This window comes from Nomascus leucogenys, chromosome 16 (genome assembly GCF_006542625.1).
Source record: "Nomascus leucogenys isolate Asia chromosome 16, Asia_NLE_v1, whole genome shotgun sequence".
NCBI lineage: Eukaryota > Metazoa > Chordata > Mammalia > Primates > Hylobatidae > Nomascus > Nomascus leucogenys.
The window spans coordinates 16,016,411-16,032,021 of NC_044396.1; the positions used below are offsets into that span (position 1 = coordinate 16,016,411).

Below are 15,611 nucleotides of genomic sequence, written 5' to 3' on the forward strand. Positions count from 1 at the left end.
TGGAGATTTATGGAGAAATATTACCTTGTTCTCGTCCCAGTGATACCATGAGGTTTTCCACATTATTGGATTACTGGAGGATTGTGGCAGACCCCTTTTTATCTGACATTCATTGCATGACAAGATTTTCACACATGCCCTTCCCCCACCTATGCCCAGCTTTTTTCACTTTGTGTTACCTATCAAATTTCTTTTAATTCTATTCTTGGGGTTGGAACATTGGTGTGTGTGTGTTTGGGTGGGGTAGGGGAGAGGGGGTGCTGTTCAACTACACATAAAACTGATTTTTGGCCAAGTGATTTGGAGGGGAGTGCTTGATTAAACAATGCTTCTCCTCATTTTCTAAAGGGCCTCTTAAAATTTGGTTCCCTTAAAAGGCAGGGGCTAGTTCTCTTGCTATTCTGTTTTTTTTTTTCTACTCACTAGCCTTACCCTCCATCCCCATTTTATTCCTTTCTATGGAGACCCCATGCATGAACTATTTTATAACCTGAAGTTTCACAGCAGCTAGGGCTACAGTGCACACCATGAACAATTGTGTAGTTTATTGGCTCCTTCATTCTGAACTCACTCTTCATGCTGTAGTGAGAGCTTCTTAACCAAGCTTCAGTGCCTTGAAACACAGCACAACCAAATACTTCCCCTCCCCCAATAAAATAACCTCCTTTGCTGCATTATCTGCACTCCATTAAGGAGCTGATCAGATGTTCACATTGTCTGATGGGTGTATTTAAAAGTGAAAAGGGACTCCCAAGGGACTACTCAGGTGTGTCTCCTTCCTGACCCTGCTGGGGAGGGGGATGAACTCTGGACTGACGGACGAGCATTAGCCCTGCTTGTTCTCTGATTGATTCTCTGGCTCTGGGTGGGTGAAGAGCCATGAGGCAGCTCAAGCCGAGATTGATTGCCTCAATTTCAGATTCCCACCTCCAAAATAGACTCTCAGATGCACACATAAGGAGCCCCCTCCCCCAACACAATTTCTGGAGGTGGAGCAGGTCTCTAAGAGTCACCTGTAGCTACCAATCACAAGTGTTCCTCCTTGTCACAGTGATGCTGGCTGCAGGAGCCTTCAGCTGGGACACATTGAAGTTCAGGGACAGGAGCTATTTTATATCTCTGCATGTGTGAGTGTGCAGGGGCTGGAATTTAGGAGTATTGGGGTTAGCAAAGAAAGGGACAAGAACTCCGACTTGAGGTTGGTCTGGAAGGCTGCTTAACTGCTCCATAGACTCAGTAGGTTTGTTTTGCAAAATGTGGCTATTTGGATGGAGGTGAGATGGCGACTGTCTCCTTAGGCTCTGCCAAAAGAGAGCTCTTGATCCTCCTCTGACCTTGACAGAATCTCTAACATGTTCCAGCCTAGCCCTGGAGCAGGGAAACACAGTTTGCTGGATTCCTCCCTCCTTTGGGTGGTAGGGGCAGATTTGGGCATGCAGGCGACTTCTAGCCTGCTTCTCATTCCCAGCTAGCCTTAGGGTAGCTCTCCCCCACTTTCTGGCCCTATCCTGGGGTCTGAGCCCCCGTCCCCTCCATCCCTCCTTCCCTCCTGCCTGTGCCTCTCCTTCCCTCCTGCCTGTCCCTTTCTGTCTTCTCTCTCTCCCTCTCCTACTTTTCCTCCCTCTCCCGCTCCGTCTCACACGCACCCTCTGTTTATTTTCCTGCCTCCATCTGGGCCCTGCTGATATTGTAATCACCCTGATGCACGTTGGCTTCTCTCCTCTCCCTCCTGCGCTCACACACTCACTCACACACAATGTGCCATCCTGACAAGGCTTTTACTTCTGATAAGCTCCAATGTGTGTTTAATGAATACAAAGCCGCGGTCTGGGTGCCGCCTCGGCCGCGGCCGCTCTCCCGCGCTCCTTTGCCAGAAGGTAATCTCCGTGAACAGGGGAGGGAGGCGAGCAGGGAGAAGGAGGGGTGGCCAGGAGGAAGGGGGGCGTGGGGAGGCGGCTTTTCTCTCTCCCTCTCTCCCTTTCCAAATGATTCAGAAGTCGATAAGACCAGGAGAAGTGAAGATGTAACATGTTATCTGTCGCTCCTCTTAGCTGGCGGAGAGAATTTACATTTAAAGATTAGCAGAGTGAGAAAGAGAAATCTGCCTTTTGTTGTGCGGGGTGAGGAGGAGGCATCTACCCTGGCCTTGACGCTATCTCCCATCACCTCTGCTATCCAGACAGGACTCACCGAGGTGAGAATACCGGAGGGCCTTATCTTTAATTGGGTTTAGTTTTGCCAGTCTGAATAGGTTTAAAGAGACTCGATAAAGGGGGAACAATAGATTATTTATTGACTGGACGCTGAAGCCTTTAGATGAAGAAGGGAGAGACAAAGCTGCTTAACAACTTGATTAGTTCATTTTTATTTTAAGGTGAGACTGTCTCTCTTTTGGTGGAAGGAAGGGCTAGAGAACTTTGGTGCAATTTGGATGACTTAAAATGTCTTATTTCCTCTCCCCTGACAACCCCCTACCCTTCTCAGCACCATGCACCTCCCTGATTTTAACAGGAGTTTCATTTACCCCTTGCATTTAGGATTGATGAACTGAGAAAAGAAGATACAGGCTTTGGGATTGATCATTAATGTTTGGTTTTGTGTGACTTGTTTTAAATGCGTGATAAATTGATGCTAACGGTACTTGAATGAGTAAGAAAAGCAAATGAAGCCTACTTTTAATATGGAATTAGTTGATTTTATAGTATGGCTCAACTCAGCCTACAGGAGAAAAAAAATCACTACAAGTCTGTTAGGTAGATTTGTATTTTGGATTTGAACCATGAAATCTTTTGGTTGGAGCTAGTTTAAAAAAAGGAGAAAACATGTCTTATTGACTCACAATATTTGAAACATTATAATATCAACTTTAGAAGGTTCTTAAAATGAAGGAAAGTGGAAAAAATGGTTGTTTTGCCTTCTACACATTGTCAAAATAGGTGTTTTCATAGATAGATAGATATGATCCAGTAACTAAAAGCCTAATTAAAATTTGTTTAAAGCCAGGGGGGCATGTTTCCTTGTTGACAGCAGCAGATCGATTGGGAAAGACAATAGAGTCCCATTATTTTACTTCCATTGACTGAACATATTGACATTTCAGGTTTGCTGTTGCCTCAGTGAGCATGATGAAACACCGAAATTCACAGACCAACTGGCCAGAGTGGCACATATATTACTGTATGTCATTTCTGCCTTCAGGTTACCTTATCACCCAGACAGAATGGGAAAGGACAGCCTGGAATCTTTCAGAAAGGGTAGAGCTCTTTTGGCTAAGAAGCTAGCAGATAGCATGTCTTAGGAACATCTTTAATTTCACTCAGAATTGGATGTTACAGAGAAATATGTGGAGCATGTTTAAAAATCTGAAAAGCATGCTAGCCATTGATCTTGCATATTTTGTATAGAAGGATACCCATTATCAAGATTTACCTTTACCTGTAGTTATTTACAGTGAGTGGTCGGTCACTAGGTGACCAGTTTGTTGCATGAGTGACATTCGTTCTTTTCCAGTCTGGCGTACTGAAACAGCCAGGTACCTGCTAAATCTATATCTCATAAAATAACGTGTAAGGTCCCTTCAAAAATAGGGGCTGACTCTGACTTTTTGTTTCCAGTTTTCTTTTAGTGGGTGGAATACACTTGATCTTAGCCAAAAGGCTGAGAAGCGATAGTGGGTTGAATAGAAAGTGAGATGTGTGTATTTTACACTCATGTGCATGCATAGACAATAATTTATATAGATAAATATGTGTATTATAAGCAAAGGCAGAGAAATACTAAGTATTTGTTTTCTTGGTGTAATTTACCCTTTCACACATTTTGCAGTCTTTAAATAACAAAACTAAGTATTAGGCAGACATTGAGTCAAAGAAATTTGAACCATACAGAGAGTGAATATGAAAAAAAAAAAAAAACAGAAGGGACTTAACATATTTTTATGTTAAAGAAATTTATGAAAATATAAATCTATTATGACTATGGCTTATACATGACAATTGTTGCCATCAAGTAGGCCACTGATGCCCTTTACAGTGTTTAGAACAAAACTAGTCCTTTATACCATTTTCATGAAAATGTTAGGTTTCTATTTGATCAGCAGGTGCTGTTGAGATGAAAGCCATGTGTAAATTTTCAGAAGGCCAAAAGTGTCAATTCAGAAAAGGAAAGTGATAAGAGAAAATGCAATCAGTTTTCCTGTTTTCAATTTGTGCAGGATTTGAAGAGCTGTTTTGTTAAACTGCTACATCTGCTCCAATATGAATATTGAACTACTTCCACTAAAAATAACAACCTATAATTTGGAAGCTACTGCAGTCTTTTGTTAATGTGAGTGGGTTATTTAAAAACAAAAAAACAAAAAAATAAAAAAATAAAAAATTTTCTATTCTGACAATCTCTTGCCTAATGTGCATTTTCATTTGTTGGCACTTTTATCCTCAGCAGATAAATGGTAGTATGCAATTAAGACCTCATCTTGTTTGACTATAAAAGAGGCTTCCATAGGTGAAAATCCTGGTAATAAAAAGGGGTTCACACAAAACAAAATTTATTTTAAAATAACCTGTTTAAATACATGTATTGAAAATCAGATAGTTATTCCTTACATTCTCTAATACTACAATTTTTAACTTACTGCCGGACTATTGTAACAAAGTTAACACTGTTCCTTGCTGAGCATTCTGAGATTTATTTTACCTTTAATATACCTGCAAATGTAAGTTTAAACTAATCAGGGATATTTTACTAACAGGGCTTTCAGAATAATCTTTTCCATGCTTAAATAAAATGATTAAATTATGCTTGAGTGCCTGCATACAAAAGCTTTAGCTTCTATAGTACTGCTAATCAAATTAGTTTTATGGACAGGGAAAGCACCACGTAGAGAAAAATTGGATGCATTTTACTAGTGACATTGCTAGGAAAGACATGTTCTTTTAAAATTATCTAATTTTAATTAAAAAGGAAACTCTTAAGATGTCTTAAATAATCATAATAAAAATAATACTGCGTCCTTATAACAAGAAAGTGAATGGCAATGCTATCCATATAAAACATGGGCAGGGAGAATTAAACTAGAAGGAAGACTGGTGAAATTTGGATGAGATTCAATACTGACTCAACCTTAGATTGCAGTTTGGTGGACTTGTGGCTATAGTAATTTGTCTGGGGTGAGACCTGATCACTGCTGAGGATCAATTAGCTAAGTTTGTGGCTTCACATGTGAATTGCTAGACACACTCTTCACAGATAAACTCAAAATATTTCAAGAATGTATAAAGGGGAAGGCAGGCACAGTGACACCTTAGCATGTTTGATACTAACAAATGCAATGTTTCTTCTAAAACATCAACTCAAAAGAAGAGGTAGTTTGAAGAACAGTGTTGAATGTGAGTATTTGCAATTACATGTATGGAACCAACCAAAGAAGAATGCTTTTAAGGAATGCGGTTTCCAATTTCAAGCCCAGAGAACAGTTCAGTATGGCATGTCGTCCTGGCATATCTTAAAGAGAGCTGGGCATCATGTGGCTATTTCCTCTAATATAGCACCAGTTTCTGACACTTTTAAGAAAAGATGCTGAATCGCATATCAGTGTACAAAAAGTTATTCACAGACATAATCCCTTCACTTGGGATGTGATCTTCTAATGAGAGTTGTTTTTGAAGCCACGGTACCTTACTTGACACCAACAGGGGAGATTCCTGTGCCTCTTTTTGAAATGTTCATACTTGATGAAATCATGTCCAGGCTCTTACATCAGAACTACTGGTAAAGTAATGCCCCGTGGTTGATGTTTAAAGTGTGAGACCTGCTTGTTCGAAAGAGTTTAAAACTGTCAGTGTTACCTACAACTACTAATATTTTCAAGGACCAAGAGATACCAACTTAAAATAATCTCCTTTAATAGTTCTAATTGTGATTACCTTTATAAAGTAATGCATGAAGGAATAAAGCAGGCATTTGTTTGGGTAGGTTTCATATTGATCAAGGCCTCTAAAGCAAATCACTATTTGGATGAATAGGGCCTTTAGAATATAGATCTTGTAGAAGAGGAATGCAGAGGGCACAAATGTGAAGTTTTCCCGTTGTGTCTCCAGCAATCTAAGCACCTCTAAGTGCCTTGGGGAATGTGATTGACTGGGTTCATTAATCTTTTAACACCTGGGGCACAGACCACTTCTAAGTGTGCTCAGGGCTCTTGAGGGCTGCTACTTAGTTGTTGGTCTTGGGAGAGAGGAGAGGAATTGATAAATACTAGAGACCTACTATGAGCTTGTCCTTAACTAACCTTCATATACATTCTCATCACTGATTTTAAGTAATTGATTAACCAGTGTTTCACTTTCTTCATTTCAAAGAACTCCAGCCCATTGCTCTGAGACTCTTGCCATAGTTACTCTTCTGGCTTGATCTTTCGCCCCAATTTAGAAAATTGAGGTTTCTTTGTATTCCCCAAATTAATGACTGACTTTGTGCCTGAGCTTTAGTAATTATTTAGGACCTTATTCTCTGAATAATTGGCAGCATATTCTCCTCAGTGGCCATATCTACTCATCCACTGTTTTCTTTCAGTTCTCCCCTCTTCACCCCCACTTAGGAATCAGGGTTGGCTTCTAGCTGACATATCCTTGGACACCAACAAGTGTGTGCTAGTCTATATTCCTTAGTACCACCTGATCCAGGCTTCTCTATTACCAAATTCTGTTCCTGCATCAGAATACCTTCATTCTACACTGCACTGAGGCCATGAGGATTTAATCTGTTTTTATTGTTGTCATTGTTGAACTTATCCAGTATGCTGGAGTGATTTTCTGCCCAGTCCTTAGTTCTTGAGTCTTGTTCCTACCTACTTGGTCACTCCACTATATCTTGATCTCAGCATTTCCCAGTTGGCCAGGTTCAACTTCCTGGTTACCTCTTAAGATAAGGTTAGAGGACTTGTACACCACCTTTACTGCTGGAAAAAAAGAATTTGTAACTAGTTTCATAGTGTAAAGCTTTCTCCATATTAGAAAAAAAAAAAAAGGACCTGGTGTCTGTGTGCAGTCGCTTGACTAATAGGCAAACTGAAGTTCCCTTTCCAGTTCAATCACTGACTTGCTGGGTGGCCTGGGGTGCATTCCAGCCCTCAGGCAAATTTCTCAGAAGATGAAGGGCAGACTTGGTGATTCTTAGGCTTCCCAGCTCTCATACGGATAAGTCTATGTGTGATATCGAAAGTAGGCTTTGGGGCTTTCCCAGGGTTAGGAGAGTGAAAAAAAAAAAAAAAACCTTTTTTTTTTTTTTTTTTTTTTTTTTTTTAATTCAGGGATAGGGGTGGGTGACACTATAAATCTTCATCTAACTGGGAAAGGGATCAGTGTGGAATATTACTATCATTCTAGTCTTCTCCATCATAAAGAAGAGCCATTATGGACTAGGGAGCCATTCTTTCCATAGCTATCCTAAATCTTAGGTGATTGTCTGAAATTTTTGTTTCTACGATTCCTTTTTCAGAGGTGAATGATGTAGAAATAAATCTGTTTATGTAGTGAGGAGGGAACTAAAGAGTCTGGGTCTTGTCCAAGGAAAATTGCCTTTATGCTTTCTCTTCATAGTTACTGGACAAGATGATGAACTCAGCGCCTAGGGGTGGGAGTGAGGGGCTAGGGGCTGAGGTGGATGGGGTTGCTTGTGTTTAGCAGGCATTCATCATACCCCCTGGTCTCAAAGTTTGGACTCGCTTCACTTGGAAAATTTAGAAAATGACCTCTTTAAGCCATTTTTTGGAGAGAACCTGGTAGCAGCTTATTTAATTGAACATGGGCACATTATCATCTGGCTAGGAATCAGATCTCAAGAAAGACTAAACAATTCTCTTTTTGTCTGAAGAAATAGTTTGCTGTTGCCTCTAAAATAATTAAGTAATTCAATTATTACCTATTGATTTTGTACTTTAGTTTGTAAAACTGATGTAGTTGATTAAAATATAGACATTATTAGAGATTTGATTCTAATTTGGGTGGTTATAAATACTAAACCCAGGCTAGGGTTTCTTTTGAACTTAAGAGTTATTGGCATTCTTCTGGTTTGATCAAGGTGAGCACTTCCTCATCATCCAAAATGACAGTAGAAACTTGCTGTTTACTAGGATGTCTGGGATTGGTTTGGCTTGGAAGTAATATTATTTTCATCTGACATTAGAAATGGATGCCAGAGGAAGCACTGTTGCTTCGTAGGCTGTAGAAAATTTTTGCATTGGTATTCAGAGTTCAATGGGAAGTCAAATTGAAGTTCTTTGCCACAAAGGAGAATGTCTTAAGAGTATATATACAGTGAACTCTTAGTTGGTACTAACTGGGTTGAATATTATGTCAGAGAAATATTAGATAAAATAGCAGTAATGGTAATTTGTCTAAAGAAGCTCAAGAGATGGGTGGCCACTGATAATATGAAGGGAAACAGTGTCAGAGCAGTAATGAGCTAGACATGGCCATGTGATGAGATAATTGGAGCACTAGGAGAGAGAACTAGCTGTGAGATGTTACTATAAAGAGTATCTGGGAGGACTCTTCCACTAGACTTTTTGGAGAATCCACCTAGTAACACTTAGTGAGGAGACCAGAGCCTAATATTAGGAAAGCAGATCAATAATGGTACCTAAAAGGGTTGGCACAGATCATGGTGCCAGGGAAATAGCACAGCAGTATTGTGGAAAATACTTCAAATGCACATTGACAAGTGGAGTATCAGAAATTAGGAAGTCATCCCCACTGGTTATAAGCGTGGTACAAGCTGTGCTTTAAATGCAGTCTTGGGAAGTTGATTAGACTAGCTTAAACTAGAAGTACTATACCCCTTTCCCTAACCTCAAGATACAGGGGCATGTGAACTGTAAGACAGGTCATGGAAAACCAATAGCTTATTTTCTGAGTCTGTGCATATGTTATGTACACAGTGATGAGCAAACACAGCTGGGAAGAACAGCAGATGATATTGGGATTGGAACTGGGTGTTTATCAGACTGACATAGTAATCCTCCTTTCCTGTGAAAATGTTCTTTTTAAGTGACTATTAGGATTCTGTAACTTTTATCATGTGTCACACAAGGAGTGTCCTTTACTCCACAGCTCCTTTGCCCACCTGTCACACATTTTCATTCTCCGGTTCAGCTAGATTTATTTAGAATGAAGTTTTTTTTTTTTTATTTTATTTATTTAGAAATGAAGTCCGCATTTGACCTCTGATGAGAAACAAATGTGGACAATGAATTCTCATCCTTTTGTTTAAATAAAGGTAGGTAGGTCAGTTCATGTCTAAAGGAAGAGTTAATGTGATCAGTCTCCACTGATGTGCCTAAGATTTGAGTTGGCTCGAGAGAGCAGGTATAAAATATTGGAGGAAAATATAGGTGAAGAGCAATAAAATGAACAACCCATTAAACCTGATTTGACTACTTATAAAGAAAGTCACATGCTGTTTTGGTAGCCATGGTAAAGACACCTTTTATAGCATCTGATAGAAAAGTAAAATGTTTACTCTTGGGAGTGAATCTGAAGTACATGGATAAATATTTAGTAAATGTCTTCTGTGTGTAAAGCTGTGTGCTAGGTGTAGACACAAGCAGGTAGTCGGCTCAGTTCCCACTGAATGATAAACTCACTTAGGACAAATTAAATAGCTACAAAGATGGTGGAGCTTGATCAGTTACCAATTAAATGGTACAGCAAGTGAGATTTTAGAGGCAGGTGTGAATTGGAATTTAAGCTTGTCTTGAGACAGGTAGGATTCATCAAGGCAAAGTTATTGTAATAGGATTGTGGTAAGTTTTACAATAGGAATAGGGAGTGCAGAAGCCTAGATGTGGAAAAGACCTTTGGAGGAGTATTGGGGTGGAGTAGGGGTGGAGAGAGAATAAATTAATACTGTGGCTGCAGCAAAAAGGGCCCTTGGGTGATGAGTGGGAAATGAGAGCAGAAAGATCATAAATGTCTTGAATATCAAGCATTTTGATTTAAGCTTCAACTTCTGAATTCACCAGACATTTTTCAGCTGTGTCCTGTGGAGTGCCTCAGGGTTGGGAAGTGGCATGGAGGGTACCCAGATTGGGCACAGGGTCTTCCATCCCCTAACCACTTAAAACCAGAATAGCTCTGCTTTTATACTAAATTGCTTTGTATATTTGATTTTCTAGCTGTACTTCTTTTGAACAGAGGAGTCCATGATAAAATAGATGTTTATAAAACCAAGGTTAAAATAAAAATTGAGCTAGGCAAAAGGAACCCCTGCACCCAATAACAGTTATGTTTGCAAAGAGTTGGTCCTAATGTGAGGGGCCAGATGGACTGGAGGCCAAGGCCAGGTGGGAAGATTGTTGCTGCAGTTTGGGTTTTAGATATTGCAGAAGGATGACCAGCGTTGGGTTTGTGGGATGAGAAGGAAGAGGCAGGGGCAGGAGGTATTGCAAAGGAAAAATAATTAGCACTTGGATAGAGCAGTGGGTTTAGAGAGGGGGAAGTTATTAATACCAACCTGGATTTAGTATCAAGGGCTCTTAACTTGCCAGGAGCTAGGAATCACTTCAGGTGTTTGTTTAGAGGCAGCTTTGTTACCCTACCCCAGACTCATAGAATCACAGCTTCTAGAGAAGAGCTTCAGAATCCATTTGCAGACCTCGGTCCCAGGGCTTCTGGTGGTCCCAGCTGCCTTTCGGAGATGGTGACAGGGCTGTCAAGTGGTGGGTGTTCCTTAAATGTGGTTGTTACATAAAAGATCTGTTATTTACCACTTTAGGACTTGGCTCCCTCATGTGTTTTGCCTCTTTCCACAGATTTCAAACTGTTCTTTGAGTTTCTCTTTTGCAGGTGCCCTTAGGCCATGCAGGAGAATGCAAAGTGGTCAGGTGGGCTGGGTTCTGGGACCCTTAACTTCCCATTTGACCACTGCAGCCTGCTTTATAAATTTCAAACATTGGACTTTTGTTTGTAAAATAATTTATAAAACTTCTTTTAATTCTAACATGGTAAGAAGGAGAGAAGGTAGAGATGACAGCATATGGAGTTAAGGAGTAGCTGATGAAAGCAGTGCTTGTAAACCAGCAGGCCTCAGTCTTGGGCTCAGTGCTCTTGGAGGAAGAGGGAGCGTGGTTATTTAAAGGTGCTTTTGAATCTAGATTCATTTGTTCAGTACCCCAAGCACTGTCTGTAGACCAAATACTTTTTTATGTAATGATATTTTTCAAATCTACTTTAAATGAAAAGAACAAAAAAATGCATTAAAATCTACTGAGTTTAATAGAAATGTCTATCCATTTTACAATTAACAGATAGTAAACTAAATACTATCATGTGCTGAGCCATACTTTTTTTAAATGGAGGAGTTGTTTTGGAAAAGTAAAGGAATTTCTTTAACATGTTAAAGAGCCTTAAATCCTTATTACTCACTCTTAGTTGTCCCCTATGTGAGAGATTTTAGTTATTGGAAGAAACAACAAAAAAATCTACCTGAGTGAGGACTTTTAGGATATGGTTCATTAAGATAATATTATTTCAAGGTCTTTATCTTGTTTTGTCTGATAACATTTAATTTAAAAACATGCTGGCAATTTTTTATTTTTTGAACTTTAACCATATTTGGAGTTTGTGGTTTTGTTCTAAAATCTGTCAGAATTGGATTTTTTAAGACTTTCTCCCTCTGTAGTAAATTATGCTTGATAAGAACTAATTATTAAGCATAAAAAAATCAATCTTTTTTTAAAGAATGAAGCATTTATGTGTGTTGATACAGAATTGTTCCTGAGATATCTCATTAAATTAGCAAAGCAAGGAGCAGAAAAATGTCTGTAGAATGCTATGTTTGTACAAAAAAATGCATAGAATCCTACTTGTGCAAGTATATACAAGAATCTGACAATAGTGCTTGCTGTTAGGGAAGAAAGCAGGGCCAGGAAGTAGTGGTGGAAGGAGCCTTTTTGCTGTATGTCCTTTGGTACTCTGAGTCATTTTACAAATCTTGTGCCTGTGTCGCCCAGGCTGACTGGTCTGGGCCTCTGCCCTTCCAGGGGGAAGTGATGCTGCTCTTCCCTGCCAGAAGGCAGTGGAGTATAGTGATGAAGATACCTAACTCCCAAGTGCTTTACCATTTATCTCCTTTAGCTACCCTTTTCATCTAGAAATAATTCTCATCCGGATAATAATGGCATGGCCTCATAGGGTGGTCATGAGGATGACGTGATATGTGTGAAGCACAACCTTCAGTAAAGGGTTGCTTTTCTTGGTGTCTGACTTGATGACTGTGGAACTGTTCATCACTTTCTTCTCTAAACCCCAGTAGTCTCTCTTTGGCTGCTTCTTCATTCAGCAAATGCTTAATAGACAATCTGGCCCTGATGGACACTGGGGGATATGAGGATGTTGAAGACAAATGACACCCTGCTTTCCCAGGCCTTTCCTGGACCTCTGTCTCTCAGCCTTCTCTAAGACCCTGGGTTGCTTCACATTTGGACACCTAAGCTCTTTCTGCAGGGAAGCCAAGCTTGGCTCACTTTGTCCTCTCCTAAGCCTCTGGTGACACTTTCATGACCCTTCTTCCCCAAAGATAGAATTTACTACATCCAACTCTGCTATCATCCCTGCAATTCAGACTTCTCTGCTGGTTTGTAAGACCTTCGAAAGTGGGAGTCTGGAACAGTTGGGGTACTTTCTAATGCTTTGTTAAATAATTATTGACAGCTCATGCCTTGAACTCAAGTGATTTACTTAAAACTGTCCTGAAACATTTCACTGCTGAGACTAAAGTGAAATCTTTGGTTCCAACAGCATGTTGTTTTTTTCTCAACCTCTTTCCACCTTCGTCGCTTTAATGGTGTTCTCTTGTCAAAGAATGCACAATTTATTGCTGTTATATTTTGGCTTATAAGTTTTGGCAACTAAAAAACATACAATAAAACAAAAGCAAAATCCACCCCCACCCCCACCTCCCGCTCCAAACAAAACACCCCATCTTTTATTTTTATTTTTATTATGCTTTAAGTTCTGGGATATATGTGCAGAACGTGTAGGTTTGTTACATAGGTATACATGTGCCATGGTGGTTTGTGGCACCCATCAACCTGTCATCTACATTAGGTGTTTCTCCTAATGCTATCCCTCCCATTTCCCCCCACCCCGACAGGCTCTGGTGTGTGATGTTCTCCTCCCTGTGTCCATGTGTTCTCATTGTTCAACTCTCACTCTCACTTATGAGTGAGAACATGAAGTGTTTGGCTTTCTGATCTTGTGATAGTTTGCTGAGAATGATGGTTTCCAGCTTCATCCATGTCCCTGCAAAGGACATGAACTCATTCTTTTTTATGGCTGCATAATATTCCATGGAGGATATGTGCCACATTTTCTTTATCCAGTCTGTCATTGATGGGCATTTGGGTTGGTTCCAAGTCTTTGCTATTGTGAACAGTGCTGCAATAAACATATGTGTGCATGTGTCTTTATAGTAGAATGACTTACAATCCTTTGGGTATATACCCAGTAATGGGATTGCTGGGTCAAATAGTATTTCTGGTTCTAGACCCTTGAGGAATTGCACATTGTCTTTCACAATGGTTGAACTAATTTATACTCCCACCAACAGTGTAAAAGTGTTCCTGTTTCTCCACATCCTCTCCAGCATCTATTGTTCCCTGACTTTTTAATGATCACCATTCTAACCGGTGTGAGATGGTATCTCATTGTGGTTTTGATTTGCATTTCTCTAATGCCCAGTGATGATGGATGAGCTTGTTTTCATGTTTATTGTCTGTATAAATGTCTTATTTTGAGAAACGTCTGTTGATATGCTTCACACACTTTTTGATGGGGTTGTTTTTTTCTTGTAAATTTGTTTAAGTTTCTTGTAGATTCTGGGTATTAGCCCTTTGTCAGATGGGTAGATTGCAAAAATGTTCTCCCATTCTGTAGGTTGCCTGTTCACTCTGATGGTAGTTTCTTTTGCTGTGCAGAAGCTCTTTAGTTCAATTAGATCCCATTTGTCAAGTTTGGCTTTTGCTGCCATTGCTTTTGGAAAATACCCCATCTTTAGGCAAACTGTGAAGTCATCAAGCCACTTGGATCTTCATAGATGCACACTGTAACTTTTAATTTTATTTTCTTACCCTGAAGTTCATAAATGGGCTTTAATAAAGGATAACTTCTTGAAATTATAAGCAAAATTTTATGTATATGGACATTTTTATGAGATCGAACAATTTCTTTGATCAAGGGTTCAAACAAGGCTAAAAACCATTATAGTGGCTTCCAGATTTTCCCTACCAGATTCCCTCCAGTTGTCCCTTAGTTGCCAGGGTCTCCTTCTTCCTTCTCTCCCTCCTCCTTCTCTCCCTCCTCCCTTCCTCTGGACACCCATATCTGCTTTCTGGACAGATCCCCAGTCTGAGTACTCTTCCTCCAGGACCTTTCCCCTGACATTCCTTCCCATCCAGTCTGGTCTTTTGTCTGACATTCTGTGGGATTCCAGCTGCTCTACTGCCTGATGAATCAGCTTCAGAACCACAGATGGTAGGGAACAGTGAAGTAGGTCCATCTCAGCCTGAGATGCCGTGGCTCACAATGCAGAAACAGTAAAGAGTCTCACTGTTCTTTCTTCAGGAAACCTTTTTATTGAAAGAGACGGTTTCGGCAGTGCAGCCTTCAGTTTCTTAATGCAAGTGACTGGACAATTTTAGACAGCTGTGTGTGGGGCCTCAAGGGAGGACTTGATGGAATGATGTTTCCATATTGTCTTAATATCGACTAGTGAGTGAGCCAATTTTGTAAGTCACTCTTAGAGATCTACTCTCTTGCCCAAGATGACGGGGCAAGGTCTGAACCTAGATTTTCTTCAAGGCTTCGCTATTCCAGAGCTTACTACTCTTCTGGAATTCTTCAAACCCTACCACGTAGGAATTTTCTACATGGACAGGGTCAACCACACTAATTACAGCAGGGAATGATACTAAAGTACAAATGGAAAACTATCAAAACCTTTCACTGCACTTAGAAAAGTTACCGGTTAGAGTACAAAAATACCACAACTTAGGCCGGGTGCAGTGGCTCAAGCCTGTAATTCCAGAGCTTTGGGAGGCCGAGGCGGGCGGATCACAAGGTCAGGAGATCGAGACCATCCTGGCTAACACGGCAAAACCCCGTCTCTACTAAAAATGCAAAAAATTAGCTGGGTGTGGTGGCAAGTGCCTGTAGTCCCAGCTACTCACGAGGCTGAGGCAGGAGAATGGCGTGAACCTGGGAGGCGGAGCTTGCAGTGAGTGGAGATGGCGCCACTGCACTCCAGCCTGGGCGACAGAGTGAGACTCTGTCTCAAAAAATTAAAAAAAAAAATAAATACCACAACTTTCCAAGTTTCTGAGAGACAGAGACAAAGGGAGGGAGGAAGAGAGGAAAGAGGGGGAAAAAGGGAGAGAGAGAGAGAGATCAGCTGATAGGAGCAGCAGCAACCAGGCCATGCTGGCAACTGGACAGTTGTTGTAGCCTCTTCAGATGTGTGACCATCAACCACGAACGCAGCTATTTCCAAAGTTCCATTTTTTTTTTTCCAGGTGGAAATTGCTGGCATGGAACAGATACCTTTATTTGGAGAAA

General features: G+C 40.4%; 1 protein-coding gene across 1 annotated transcript in view; it reads left to right on the forward strand.

Moving 5' to 3' along the window:
• Positions 1 to 1,756: 1,756 nt before the first annotated feature.
• The window catches only part of RUNX1T1 (RUNX1 partner transcriptional co-repressor 1), a 140,969-nt gene continuing 127,114 nt past the window's right edge, over positions 1,757 to 15,611 (forward strand). The window contains 3 exon segments of the mRNA XM_030795438.1: positions 1,757 to 1,877; positions 2,052 to 2,135; positions 2,138 to 2,194. Of these exon segments, the coding sequence (XP_030651298.1) occupies positions 1,757 to 1,877; positions 2,052 to 2,135; positions 2,138 to 2,194 (262 nt within the window).